General features: G+C 43.3%; 1 protein-coding gene across 4 annotated transcripts in view; it reads right to left on the bottom strand.

The window, feature by feature from the left end:
• Nucleotides 1–8,605: 8,605 nt before the first annotated feature.
• Sephs1 (selenophosphate synthetase 1) overlaps nucleotides 8,606–15,425 on the bottom strand; it is a 27,631-nt gene continuing 20,811 nt past the window's right edge. For 2 of the 4 annotated variants that reach the window (XM_026783095.1, XM_026783096.1), the window contains 2 exons: nucleotides 12,217–12,429; nucleotides 8,606–10,513 (listed from right to left, as the gene is read on the bottom strand). In XM_026783095.1, coding sequence (XP_026638896.1) covers nucleotides 10,299–10,513; nucleotides 12,217–12,429 — 428 coding nt within the window. In that variant the 3' untranslated portion in view covers nucleotides 8,606–10,298. The remainder of the gene's footprint in view (nucleotides 10,514–12,216; nucleotides 12,430–15,425) is intronic. The other 2 variants (XM_005354849.2, XM_005354850.3) reach the window with 1 other exon arrangement.

Genomic DNA, 15,425 nt, shown 5'->3' with positions numbered 1-15,425 from the left:
TTCATACTCAAATATTAGAAAGTTTGGCCGTTAATTTTTAAGAGTGTGTGGAATAAATACTCCCAAATTGTTACATTTATTTATGTGCGTGTATTTGCATCCTTGTTTGTGGAGATCAGAGAACAATCTGTGCGGAACTTGATTAGGTGGAAGGAGTTAGAACTTCGATGGTCGGGCTTATTCGGCAAGTTCCTTTAAACCGCCGTGTTATTTCACAAGCGCCTACTAGCACAGTATAATACTTAATGTTTTTTTGTTTTGAATTTTTTTCTTTTTTTGAGACAGGGTTTCATTCCTAGCCGTCCTGGCACTTTGTAGACCAGGCTGGCCTAAATCTCACTGAGATCCGCCTGCCTCTGCCACCACAGCCCCACTATTACATAAAATATCTTACATAGCTAAAAACTTTTTCTAAAATCTCTTTGAAATTCACCCACTACTTATAATCTCAATCAGTCTGATTTCTTTAGTGTAGAGCGTTCCTTATAGATTGCTTTCTTCATAAGCATGTTATTACTGCTTAAACGCTTTCATTATATAATTTGGTGACAGTTCATAGTCCAAGAAAGAATAACAAGTAGCCACATAGCTACTTCCGGTTTTCGGGTTGCAGAGATTAGTTCGTTAGCCTGCCCTTTGGCCTTGACCTTTGGGACAAGACTCCTGTTTGCTAAAGCTCCCAGGGCCGGTTGATTCCTTTGTTAATTCCGAACTTCACCCGTCCAGCTTGAGCTCCTGGCTGGGACCTGACCCCCGAGCCTGGAAAACAAACTTACAGGGGAGTGGCTGTGTTTTTTCACTTGGGAACTAGGGTTCTTACTGCCCTCACCTGGTGTAAAGTGGGAACTGCAGGGAGAAGGAATTAAACTGCAGTTTGTGTCACCGTTAGCAGAAGTTATTCTGAGGATGGGTGAATTCCCTAACCATAGGGGGTTCCAGGCCAACCTGAGCTACATAACCAGACCCTGTTTCCAAAACCAGACCCTGTTTCCAAAAAAAACGAACAACAGAAGGGAAACTTGCCACCAGATCACCTGGCCTGCATTCATATCTGTTCTCAGAATTCTTCAATTTCGAGTTGATTACAGACAGCTTCTTATTCATGTAATGAGCATCTTTCTTTTCTTTTTTCCTTTTCAGACAGGGACGTAGGCCGGCCAGGCTAGCCTCAAACTCACTTGCAGCTAAGGCTGACTTTGAACTGCTGACCCTCCTTCTTCTCTCTCCTGAGCACTGGGGTTAGAGGCATGCCCAGCACACCAAGCTTCTTCTGCTGGAAATCGAACCCAGGACCTCATACACACTGGGCAAGCACTCCACCCACTCAAATGCATCCCCAGAGCGGTGAAGTGAAATTCTCTTAGGTGTGCACAACTCTTGAACAATTTGATCTGGGGTGTTTTCAGTTTCTACTGGTTTTCGCTGCTTAAATTTAGCTATTTAAAAAGTCGTTCTCTTTAGACATTTGGGAGAAACTGATAAAATCTGAAAGGTGTATTTTAAAAGTTGCCTATGTCACTTCCCAGGCATTTGGTAAAAACGAGTATAAAGGTTGTTTTCAAACCAGCAAAGTGGGGTTAGAGCCAGACTGTCTATGTCCGAAGGCCTACTTCACACCTATCGACACTGAAAAGTCTTCTCCCTTTTTTTTTTTTTTTTTTGAGACAGGGTTTCTCTGTGTAGTCCTGGCTGTCCTGGAACTCACTCTGCAGACCAGGCTGGCCTAGAACTCAGATCTATCCCTGCCTCTGCCTCCCAAGTGCTGGGATCAAAGGCGTGCACCACCACAGCCTTCTTCACCACTGAGATTTCTAACACGTCAAAGGGAAACGGTCTCTCTCCTTCAGAAATTTCTATGTAGACCAGGCTGGGCTTGAGCTCTAACCTTGCTCTACAAGAGATGCCACCCCTCCTGCAAGGTGTGTTCACCTCACAGACCCCAGCAAAGGGCAAAGCTGAGCAGCTTTGGAAAAGTGGGTCTTTGCAGAAGTGATCTGGAGCTTAGGGTGAGCTGTATAGTTTTGATAAATATCACAGGTTTGTGGTATTTTGTTTGGTTGGTTTTTTTTAATTCGATTTTTTATACTTTTTACATGTATGAGTGTTTTGCCTGTGTATGCGTCTGTGGAATGTTGCTTGTAAACTAAACCTAAACTTATAATTTTACTAATAAAGACTCAGCAGTCAGATGCTGGAGTGAAAACCTGCCAGCTCAGAGGCCAAGGTGTAACTAGCTGACCTTCCTCCTTAGCTGGTGTCTCAGAAAGAGAGCTTCTCTTCCACAAAAAGGTTGCTAGACTCAAAGTCCCTCCTCACTACTTCCTGTGCCTCTCTATCCGTTTTCCTGACTCCCTCTTACTCTCTATGGCTACTCCGTTGATTAGTTGCTGACTCCACCTCTTGTCCTAGGTTGATTTTATTAATTAATGCGGTCTTAGCAGTGATCAAATATCCCACAGCAGCACACCATATGCTCTGTACATTCAGAGGCCAGAGGAGGGTGTGGGATCTTCGGAAACCAAGGTTACACTTGCGAGCTGCCATGTAGGTGCTGGGACTTGAACCTGGGTCCTCTGAAAGAGCAGCCAGTGCTCTTAACCACTGATCCATCTCTCTACCTTCACCCCTTCTGAGACAAGATCTTCTTGTAGCTCAGGCTGGTCTTGAACTCACTGTGAAGCTGAAGATGACCTTGACCTCCTGATGTTCCTGTTTCTACCTCCCAAATCCTGGGATTATAGGCATGCACAATTATAGCCACCATCATATCCAGGTTCAGACTCATGTTTTAATGCTTCATACCCAGAGAAGGCACTACATTGTGAGACAGGAGAAATAAATAGTGGTGCCTTGCTGTGGGGAAGAAGGTCACTGGGGCTGAGCCCTTGGAGGTTACTATCCCTGCCCCCTTCCTGTCCTGCTATCTACTTCCGGTCTGACAAGAAGTGAAGAACATCCTCCACCACAGGCTGCTACCACCACAGTACTCTGTGTAAGTGCATGAGACCAAGCAATCACAGGAGCCAAAATGAATCTGTTCACCTTGAAGTTACTTTGCTCTAGTATTTGGTTCCAGCAATGTAAAAACAAGGAACACATACACCCTGGGGCCTTTGCATTTAGGTTACTGCATGGGCTCCAAAGTCAATGAAAAATCTCCCCCAAGTGACCCTGACACCCCTGACACATCCTTTGTCCCATTTCCATCTTTTCTTTAGCTTACTCTATCTTCTATCTATCTATCTATCTATCTATCTATCTATCTATCTATCTATCTATCTATCTATCTATCCACCCATCCATCTAATGTCTTTCAAGACAGTTTCTCTGTAGCATTGGAGCTGTCCTGGAACTCGCTCTGTAGACCAGGCTGTCCTCAAACTCAGAGATTCACCTGTCTCTGCCTCCTGAGTGCTAGAATTAAAGGCGTACGCCACCACTGCCCTTAAATTTATTTTATGTGCATTGCTGTGAAAGTATCAGATCCTCTGGCACTGGAATTACAGAGAGTTGTGAACTGCTAAGTGGGTGCTGGGAATTGAACCCGGGTCCCCTAGAACAACCAGTGTGCTCTTAACCACTGAACAATCTCTCTGGCCTCCCATCTTTTCTTTTAAAACAGATTGTTTTTTTATTTTTATTTTTTATTATTTTCTGATACATGTGTGTATCTGTGTGATGGCATGTGTACGAGAGAACTGGTGTTCACAGGTGTCAGAGTCCCTAGAACTCCAGTTACAGGCGGCTGCAAGCCCCCTAAAGGGGGTGCTGGAAACTGAACTCAGGTCCTCTACAAGAGCGGTACAGGTTCCTAACCACCACGGAGCCATCTCTCCAGCCCCAACCCACCCCTTGAATGACAGCTACTGAGCTACAGTATTCTGTAGCAAAGGGTTGGCAGGATGATACACACACTCACCCTTCAGTTTCTGTCCCATAAAAACCAGTCTTTTAGGAACAATTTAAGAAAAGCCAGATAGTGACATTCCTGCATGTCGTGGCCGAAGACAAGCATCCTATAAATCATTAAGGGACAAAGAGAAACTTACCTTCTCCAAATTGAGTCTGACATCAGCTATGATAAAACCTTGTCTAAAGAATGAGAAGATAGGAGTTCAAGGAGATTTTTAATCTTTCTGCCTAAACTAGAAACTAAAAGCTACATCTGTATGAATCTGGAAGAAGATGAAAAAATGACATTGTTACTTATGGGATTATTTGGGTTGAGACACACCAAAAAAACCAGGGCAAATTGCTGAGCAAGCAATGAAGCGCAGTCAGCTGGCACAGAACTTCTCACAGTTATCAAGTGTCCTGTATGGACACTTGTTTAGGAAGTACGAGGGGCAGTAGAAAGAGCGGAGCAATGATCACGTGAGCAGTGGGCTCTCATACTAGAACTAGAGGCAGGGAAGAAGGTGTGATGACCTGACGATAAAATCTGAGTGGGGGAGAGCGTACAAGAGCAGGAGGCTGGAATCCGAGGGCTGGCTTTAATCTGGCACGACATTTTGTGTCTTTGACTCAAATTAACTAGATTGTTTTTTGTTGTTTGGTTTTTTTTGTTGTTTTTTGTTTTGTTTTGTTTTGTTTTTTGTGGTGCCAGGGATCAATCAAACCCAGGGCCTCAGGCATACTAGGCTAACACTATATTCCTGAGCTACCAACTCTAACCCCTGTACTTCTAAGGTGCCTGCCAAAACAAGAAGAAAGGGCCGGCCAGTGTCACTGGAAAAACCTCTTCCCTTCATCCCATCGCGTGTACCTTCTTCTTGGCATTAGCCACATGAACTTGCATTGTTCATTAGATAGAAATTCTGGGGATACGGATGCACACCTGTAATCTCAGCAACCGAAGCTGGTCTACAGAGTGAGTCCCAGGACTACGCAGAGAAAGTCTTTTTTGAAAAACAACAAAACGAGACAAATTAAAACCAAAAAAAAAAAAAAGAAAAGAAAAAAAAAAACCCAAAAACGGGAAAGCAACCCAAAAAGCCAACCCCCAACCCAGTGACAACTCTATCTCTAAAGGAAGGGGCGGTGTGTGTGGGGGTGGGGTGCATGGAGAGATGGCTCTTCCAAAGGTCCCGAGTTCAATTCCCAGCAACCACAAGGCGGCTCACAACCATCTGTAATGAGGTCTAGTGCCCTCTTCTGGCCTGCAGGCATAACACAAACAGAATATACAGAATATTGTATACATAATAAATAAATGAATAAATAAACCTATTAAAGAAAGGGGGTAGGAGCAGAAATGGACACGTTATCTTCTTATGTTGAAAACATACTCTCTGTAGCTTGGTCCTATAGGAGCAAACCAGCTTCCTTAAGCTGCGCTCTATACTCAAGTGTGGTCTCTCCAAGTATGAGCTGGTTGAGAATGGACTCTGATGGACTTAACTCTGCAGGCCAATCAGCAGATAGACAGGTTTGGAAGGTGTGAGGGGCCGTGTTGCTGTGTGACCAGCAGTAGGCACCTGATACCAGCCACCGTGTCACGTTGTCATCTGGGTCTTGGTTCCAGTTAGCTAGGAGCCACGGAATTCCAGATACAAGTCTGGACTTGCATGCAGTACTTCTGCATGAAACTGCAGACAGTGCAGCAGCAGCGAGTTCCACAGCTGAAATGCTGATGTGGTGGAGCTTGTGGCTGAAATGTGCAGTGTCCCCCAGAGGCTCGCGTGTTTGAACACCTGGTTTCCAGCTGCTAGCAGGCCCCAGGAAGCTGCAGAGTGCCTGGCCACCAACCACATTCAATAAATACTTTGGCTAAACGTCACTTAGCATTCTGCCCTCGGGAGACTAAGTACTACTTTTTAAAAAAATCTTCGAAAATTATTTTTAAATATTAGATGATTTTTAATTATGTGTATGTCCACTCTAAAGGGACTAGGAAAATAGCAAGGAATGGTCAGACCAAGTCCGGACCAAACTTCAACAGACAAGCATTACACCCAGTAGCTGTGGTCCAGCGCTGGAGCGTGTGCAGTTATGATGGATGCTCCAAAAGGCTTGAGCAGCCCCAACCCTACAGCCTTGCTGGCGGTAGCCCATGCACCCTTTCCCAGGTTGGCTCTACTCCCTGCTTGCAGTGTTCCTTGGTGTCTCCACTGAAGCTTCAGCTTGTCTCACCGCTTCACACATGGCTCCTGAGAGCTGCAGATGGATGAGGGATAACAAATGTCACAACCGTCTCAAGCGCCCAGTAAGCTCTATTAACCTAACATCTGAGAAATATCCATTCCTGATTTTTTATATTGTTGACTGTATGACAAACAGAAACTAGCATTTAGTAAACAGAAACATAAAGGTTCAAACGATTTATTTCTCAAGATGGTCCCAAACCCAAGAATATATCCTAGACATCAAATTTTATATAATTTGACTTTAAAACTATGCAAAACGTACCTGGATGATAAACATTACATCCTATCTATTTCCATGTACACGCTATTTTATTCCTGAAACACAATAATGGAAGCTATGTCAGCCTTTTCCATAATCACATCACGATTACAGGAACCATAGTGAATTTTTTTATTTTTGTTTTCTTTCATGGAAGTTTGGTTTTTGCTAGTACTGTGGACTAAACCTGGGGCCTGTGCATACCAGACAAGTACTCTACCACTGAACTACACTCCCAAGCTTTTTTTTTTTTTCTTGGCAGGGCCTCGTTAGGTTGCCCAGGCTGACTTTGAACTTGAGGTCCTCTTGTGTCAGCCTGAGTATACGGGATTAGTCCTGTGTTAGTAGGACCAGTTGCACTGAGTCTGATGGGCTTCATTAATTGCCTTTCTCCTGGGCATCAAACTCCCTTTAAGGGCAGCATGACCTAGCAGGGGCAATCAACATAAGCCGTGTTGACATCTGAGGACTGTCAAGTACAGGAAACCTTAGAGAGGAGTCAAGACCTGTGTGCCCCTACTCACTGAGCAAACCACAATCACACCCACATACAGCCAGCTTGGCTTCGGTGGTTCTTGACCATGCCTAGATGCCCAGAAGTGCTGCCCAGCTTAACTGATAGCCCCCCACTACTGCTCATTCATGACAGGATGTAATCAAAGGCAAAGCAATGCTTGTGCACCACTGAGAGGATTCTGGAGTCTCACTGTGGCCCCTGGTGTTTCATGGTTGTGGGTTCCCAATGAGAAAGGGACAGAGATTGCCACGATCAGATGTGGAGGTGAACAGCTCAAATGGGGTTTGTGCACATGCAGATTTACCACCAGGTCTTTCGAGCATCTATGTGCTAATCACCTCTGAAAATAAAAGTGTGTAGCTACTGTTTCTGTATCTACAGAGTAAGACAAAGACCTAGAACTCAGCCGTCTAAAATACTTTAGAATGTATCAAGTGTGAGCACATGCCATGTGTGCATGTGGAGGTCAGCTTGCCTTCCACATGGGCTCTGGGGGCGGAACTCATGTCATCAGGACCGTGAGGCAAGCACCTTGTACCCAGTGAGTCATCTTAGCAGCGCCAGACTTTTAAGGGCAATGCTGAATTCAGACTGCAAGTATGACACTCATGTACTTATATAATCAGAACAATCAAAATACTTCCACTTATTCGTCATAAATCATGCAGGGGGCTGGAGAGATGGCTCAGAGGTTAAGAGCATTGCCTGCTCTTTCAGAGGTCCTGAGTTCAATTCCCGGCAACCACATGGTGGCTCACAACCATCTGTAATGGGGTCTGGTGCCCTCTTCTGGCCTGCAATTATACACACAGACAGAATATTGTATAATAATAAATTTTAAAAAGAATAAATCATGCAGAATTTCTAAGACTAATATATTTCAAAATACGGAACCAAAAAGAACAAGTATGTTATTGTCCAATTTTTTCCCTTAGAAACAATTGGCTTCAACCCAGCCTGTGGAAATAACCAGCTTAACTTTTGACATTCCTTTGTAAAATCTCTCAACATGAGGGGAATTGGCTCTAGTGGGCCCAGCTTCTCCAGGTATAGTCAGCAATGCTACTCAACTATTTGGGGTGCAACTCCATCACAGAACTTGTACACATTTCCAATATGAACATTGCCCAGGGCAGAGTTTTAGTCTGGTCCAGAAATCAGATAATAGTGACTATGGGATAAACTTACAAGTTCCACAGAGACTGAGCCCTATGACAGACACTTGAGCCAAGGAACTACACACACGCACACACACACGAAATAAACAGAATGGCTAAGACTAGGGACCCCCACACCCCTTTTGAGATCAGTGGTTCTCAAGCTTTAATGTACAAGGCCCTAAAGGGTTCACTTTGAAGAGAGATTACCTGTCTTCGCAGCAAGAAACACTGACTCTGGGTCTGGGGTAAAGGCAGGAATGTCTCTTGACAAATGCCCAGGCGATTCCAACACAGGTTTATGAGCACTCTGAAAACAAGAGCTCTGGATCGTGAATCCATGGACCTCAAGTCCCTGGCATTTCCTTTCCAAATGAATCTTCAAAAACAATTTGCTCAGGGTATTAACCCTCTAGCTTCCGCTCAACAGGCTTGCCACCAAAACAAGTGCCAGCTCCCGGAACAGACAGGATCAGCTCCGATTTCACCTACTTAAAAACAAAACAGAACCAAGCCCGACAGTGTATTTTCTGCACTCAGGATTCCAACACATTTTATTTTGCAGCCCACTGGCGTGTACTTTAGAGGACAAACATCGTATCGATTCCCATATAGTGTCCAATTATGTCCTTCTGTGACAGCTTCCTCTGCTCGGGGCCACACTCTGGTGGCTCCAGTTCCAGCTCCAGGTGGATACAGGAGGTCCTGTGGCTCCTGAAGGAGACAGCCACGCTGCAGCCGCTCGCTTCCTTCCTTTCAGGGAATTCCATTTGCCCAGTGGCAGGTTCCTGGTTTTCTGTGCTGAGGAGTGAGGGTGGGAGTTTACAAAGTGCAGCTTTGGGCCCGTTAGCAGGAAGCACTGTGAACTGGAGAAGTGGTGCTTTTCTCTACTGGAGACAGGAGCGTGAGGACCCAGTGCCCTTGTGCTTAACGATGGGAACCCCAGCTGTTTCATAGGTTAAAAGGTGAGGAAGCCCCTGTTGTTTTTAAGAAACACAGATAACACCTTTGTAGACTGCCTATTTGTTCTAGAACTACAAAATTTAATTCAAGAAAATATAGGTCCCATGAAAGACTTAAAAGTTTTATAAAACTAAAATCTAGTTTTCCCCAATAAATTGTACTTTAGGCAAAACCCTCCCAAATGCTTCTAAAATAATACTAAAAAGGGCATCTGATTATACAAGAGCAATTAAAAAAATTAAATATTTATTTGAATAACAACTTTTAAATTTGAGCTGCAATGTTGGCAATGCAGGTTTTAGACAGATCACAAAATGCGTGCACAAAAAAGTATGGGCGCAGAGACAAAATGATGCTAAGAATTAGGCTAAAGAGCTGCTGATTTTAAACAAGAGGCCTGAAATCACTATACAAAATATAAAATGTATTAAATGCTACCATCCACAGAACAGTCATTATTGATTATATTTAAAAATTATTTGCGAAGTAAATTAGATATTGAATTATAAATGAGTATTATACATGAATCCCCTATTGGAAGGCAATTCCTTGTCACACTACAGAACATCTAATTACATTGCAAAAAGTATCCTTTTTCCTATTGGTAAAGAACCATTAATGGTATTACTGCAAGTATCAGGAAAGCTTTTAAAAAAAAATCTTTTTTAATTCTAAGTGCTTTCCATGCAGAGTAAACCTTACTGAACTGAGTCTGAGTGAGCGACTGGAGAATGTCCTGGGTAGAAGAAATGCCCTCGAGTTGTTAGACTCAGCTCTTTACAAACCAAAGACTCAAAGGACTCATGCAACCCTCTGACGACTGGGAGGCCACCACGTCACTTACCAATTCTGCCTTTCTAGAATGTCAACTGAGACAATTTATAGACACGAGAAGACACAGACTGCCAGGTGACACTGCTCTCAGTAATGTCTAGGGTGGGAAGCACCTTTAGAAAGCGCCTATGCGGCAAGAGATACGCATCTAAAGATTCAAAATGAATCAACAGTATTGGATAACAATATCATTCTCAACTCAGAAGCTGCCTCGAGGTTGGGTGCATCTTCAGTTAATGTAACAGGAAAAGAAGGCCATGGATTTCTTTTTATTAATTGCATCCACTCACAAACCGACCTAGGGTCACCAGATGTGTAGACACAATGAGATTTTTGTTGTTCTTATCGAGTCTTTAATCAAAGTGATGATAAAGGAAATAGATCTATTTAAAAACAAAATCCAATAGCTATCTCTGTCTAGATTAGGAGGTGGCACCAGGTGTGGGATTCACGTTTTGCGTGGCTATTTGAGGTGCGACTTCGATAATCCGAGGTTTGTCGATGATTCTGGCTGTGCGGTTGCCCTTCTCTACAATCCCAATAATCCATGCTTGGTGGCCTTCGCCATACTTGGGGGACTTTATTTCTGCACAGAACCGAGCTGCTTGCTCACGTGGTAAACAGATGAGCAGGCCTCCTGGCAAAGAAAGAGCAGAGGTTACTATCTGTACGGCGCTGGGAAGGGGAGGCCTCTCTGTGTTTCCACCAGAGCTGACTTACACTGAGGTCATGCTCCACTCTGGAGATAAGGGAAGTGATCTGTTGGTAAACTCCTACCACATTCAAACACTAACATCAAACTGAAAATGACCTATCTGATCACAGACAGCAACCCTCTACTCCACAGCATGGAAACACAAGCGAAAGGAAAGGTGTGCGTGCGGGGCCAGAAGCACACAGGGCAGTGACCTACTCCACACTAGGAGATAAACAACAAGGGGTCCTTTACCCGGCATGGACTCCTCATCTTACTGGGGAACAGTGCTTTTAAAGTTAAAATTCATGAGAAAGTCTTTCCTGGATGGCGCTAGTCTTGACTCTTAACTTTCTGCAAAACACAAAGATACCAATTTTCCTTCCTGTTTCTAACAGCCAGGCCGGAAAGTTTTGAGTTTCTAAGTGTCCAGGGAAAAACTTTCAGAAAATGAGGACCAAATTCAATGATTGTGGCCACTAACTCACACAATGCTCACTTAGTGCCCATGAGGTGGCAGAAACTGCTCCAGCCAGAGAGCAGCTAAAGGGATTCTAACTACTTCTAGAAACACTGTTTTGAGCAGCAAGCTGAGAATGTCAAGTTCTGGTAGATGGCTCCATGGTCTCCATCCCTGGCCTGATACCAGAGTCTGTTACAGACTCAGGCCCCTGTTGGTCAATTTCCTGGGAGTTGGGTCTAGGAACATGTGTAAAAGTAGTTATAGAGAAAATGAAATGGAAATGAGAAAAACTGAGGAAGGAAAAAAAGGAGGTAAAGAAAACTAGAGGGTAAAGAAAGAGAAACTTAGGGCAAAAAGGAAATAACACTCTCAAGTGCTATATACACCCGGAAGGATAGTCCACACACCCTGAAGACAGTCTGCCCACTGAAGCACGGTACATGCATACACCCTGGAGCACAGTACATACACTATGCCACATTTTTTAAGAGATATTATTTTTAATCATGCCTATGCTCATGAGTGAGGGTGTCCATTAGCGCCCCCAGAGCTGGAATTACAGACAGCTGTGAGCTGCCAGATGTGAGTACTGGAAACTCTCTCTGCAAGAGCAAAACATGCTGTTGGTTTTTGGGCCATCTCTCCAGCCCATACTATTCCACTCTTCAACTGTGTGTGTTTATAACTTGATCTCAGTTCACAGCTTGGGCTGGTTATCCTCCTGCCTCTGTCCCCTGAGCACAAAGATTACAATCATGTGCAAGACACACCTGGCTACGTTTTTGGACACAGACAGGGCTTTGCTATGTTGTATAGATTCACCTCAGACTTGTAACCACCCTGAATCTGCTTTCCAAGTAATAGGCAACACCTCTGCTAAGACATCAAGTTAAAATGCTTTTCAAGAAGAAAAAAAGTAGACTGCTTTAAATTTATCTATGGGTGTTAGAGTTCAAGGACTAAGTTTTCAGTGAATCAGATATGACCTATCTTTCCTGAGCTCATCTTCCACACCAATCATGTATCAAAAAGGGGAACACACTTACAGCATCTCAGTCACACTGGAGGGCACTGCAAACCCACAGCAGGGAGAGGTGTGGCTGTCGTGCCTGACTTCATACAAAGTGGGGACTCATGGGTGCCCCAGGCTTTCCTAGCTTGAGTAGGGAACAGGAGCCTGTACCTGATGTCTCCGGGCAGGTCCCGTGCATGAGGCCGAACATGTTCCCGCAGGCTTTGCTCACAGCTGCCATCTTGGCCAGCACTGGAAGGTTGTGAATCACAAACGACACTTCATTCCTCTGCTGCTTGGCCAGGTTCTGTGCATGGCCCAGAATCCCGAAGCCTGTGATGTCAGTGGCTGCATGAGCATTGAATGTGTGCATAAGGCCTGCAGCTGAGAGAAGCAGAGGAGTGAGTGAGAAAAATTCATCTTTCCCCACTCAGTATCCTTATGGAGATGGCACACAGCAGTCAGAAAGTCAACAAAGACCAGGGTCAAATGCTGGAGGCTGAGTTCTTCCTGCAGCGTAAACCACTCAGCCACATGGAACCTAGGAGCAAGTTCCATCAGCCAACATCCCTAGTCATCAAAGAGCTGTAGAGGAAACCTGTCAAAACAACCCACAACCTACTAACATGTTTAAAGAATGTCTGACATAAGCATTCTTACTAGGGAGCTTTCTTTGTGACAAGGTTAGTATGTGATATAGGCTGGCCTCACCTTCCAAGTGTTGGGATTACAGGCATGTACCATACCAGGCCTAAAGGTTTGCTTATTCAGAACAGCATTAGGAAAAAAGAAGCAACTGAGCATGTTTAAACAAAAACTGAATAAAATGTCATTCAGGATTCCCACATGGCCTATGGGGATACTTTGCATTAGTGCATCTGATGAGTCAAACTCATATTTTACCATCAACTACGACCCAAGGTTTATATGAGGACTCCTTGTATGTTTATAAATGTGTAACAACATGCATCGTGAGAAGTAGCTTCCCTGCTCTGCCCCTTCCCTCCCTTCTCAGCCTTGGCAGCCACTCATCTCTTTACTGTCTCCATGGTTTGCCTTTTCAGGAAGGTCATGATCTTTTCAGACTGGCTTCTTTCATTTAGCAGAATACAGTAGGCTTTCCCAGGCTCTTTCACTGATTGGCAGCCCAAACTGTTCAGTAATATCTCATTACCTGGACATGCCATTTTATCTGTTCATCCACTGACTAGTTATCATGGCTGTTTCTAAGCTTGGTAGTTAAGGGCAAAGGCACTATAAATAGGGCATCCACATTTCTGTTTGACAATTCCTCTGGGATAAACAGGCACACCACAGTTAGATCACATGGTTAGCAGTAACAATAATTCCAACTCTGCTGGATAGTGGATGCGCATTTTGACTCCCAACAGCAAGAGTTCCTGCTGCTTCCTGTTCTGGTTAGCATCTGAGAGATGTGAGGAGCACCTCGCTGTTTTACAATGTAACTCTCCAGGACTTATGACCCTGAGCATCTCTGGATATCTTATGGCTAGTACAACTCTCCTGATTAGCTGTCAGTTCAGATCTTTTCATTTTGTTGTTTTTGTATTTTTGAGTTTTAAGATTTTTTTCCATGAATTTTGGCCATAAGACCACTATCAGCAATGTGTTTTGTAAAGATTTTCTCCCATGTGTGCCTTGCCTTTTCATTCTCTGTGTAGATGCATGTGGTGTACGTGTACATGTGGGGATCAGAAGCAACTGCAGGTGTTGTTCCTCAGGTGCCATCCATCTTGCTTTCTGATTTTTAAACACCCATCATTCTCCTTTAAGGAGTACAAAACTTCTCATCTAACTGTTGCATCTAAAAAGTCACCTCCAAGCCTACTATCACCTTAGTGTTCTTCTGTGTCACGCTCTTGGAGGGCTACAGTTCTTTGGCATATTTAGATCTATAGCTATTTTGAGTTACTTTTTGTGAAAGACAACAATCTTTTGGTTCTGCATATGGATGTGCACTTGTTCCAGCACCATCTGCCAAAAAGCCCACTCCCCTTTGCTCACTTGGCTCCAACTACAATCGTACAGCATTTTTTTTTAAGTAAAAATCATGAGAAGTTTCATTTTTAAGTGGATTTTTAAAAAGTAGACTGTCTTTGTAGTCAAATATGATTTAGTCATTCAAAATTCTGTTCTAGTGTATATAATGACATGGATAATAACTTAGAAATACTAAAGGAGTAAGGGCAGCCACCAAGTACATCTGCGCTTGTAATGACCACTAGTTTAAGGCAACAACAGTAAACTGAAGGGAAATAGTTAAAAGTCATTTGGGAATACTTAAAAATGCAAACTGAAGCTGTTTTGGGGTGGACAACTATAACTATGTATAATTTTCTTCTGTACTTTTTTGTTTGTTTGTTTTTTCGAGACAGGGTTTCTCTGTGGCTTTGGAGCCTGTCCTGGAACTAGCTCTTGTAGACCAGGCTGGTCTCGAACTCACAGAGATCCGCCTGCCTCTGCCTCCCAAGTGCTGGGATTAAAGGCGTGTGCCACCACCGCCGGCTCTTCTGTACTTTTTTTGCTGTTGTTTTTAAGAAAGTCTAAAATTGACTTAATAATAACAAGTTCTGGGTAATCAGAAATGACATAATTTGCAATGGCTGTTTTTATAGTTTTTTTAAAGAAGGAAAACATGACAAAGACTTAAAAGATATTTTCAATTACAGTATTCATTCAGCCTTATCACTTAGAACAAGTTTTTTTATAAAAAGATAATTTATGCTCTAAACAAATGCAGCACATAAGGAAAATATAACAGACACATTCCATAACGATCCTTACATTTTCATTTCAATACCAGTCCATTTCAAAGCATTTTGATACATAAACATGAAATCACATACAACTGCTAGTTTAATTAGACCTTTCAAGTTACATGCAATTCCAACTCTCGAGTGCTATTCAAGTAGTCCTTTAGTAGTGCTGTGTGGGGGACTCAATATCAATCAGGTATCAGAACCGTCATGATTGGAAGGTTTTCTCTTTCCCTTTACACAGCAAACTGTTTCCCTCATAAGTGAAGGGCCAAATCAAATATTCTGCAGAATTGTAACAGTACTTCCTAAAACAACCTGTACTAGAGAGAGATTTATTACAGTAGGACAACAGGTAGAGATCTCCCAAAGCAAAGACACCAAGGTTAAAAAAAGATAGTAAACACATTCCAAACAGGGATCAGAGAGACAAGAGGCTACAACTTAGGCGTTGGTTATTTCTCTACTGATTTCTATTAGTTTTTAAAATTTTCCTAGGGAGGGGAAAGAACATGATCAAAATATATTATATTGGCCAGGTGGTGGTAGTAGCTTAAGCCTTTAATCACAATACTCAGGAAGCAGAGGCAGGTGGATCTCTGT

This window comes from Microtus ochrogaster, chromosome 16 (genome assembly GCF_000317375.1).
Source record: "Microtus ochrogaster isolate Prairie Vole_2 chromosome 16, MicOch1.0, whole genome shotgun sequence".
Taxonomy (NCBI): domain Eukaryota; kingdom Metazoa; phylum Chordata; class Mammalia; order Rodentia; family Cricetidae; genus Microtus; species Microtus ochrogaster.
This window is presented reverse-complemented; position numbering and strand designations above follow the sequence as displayed.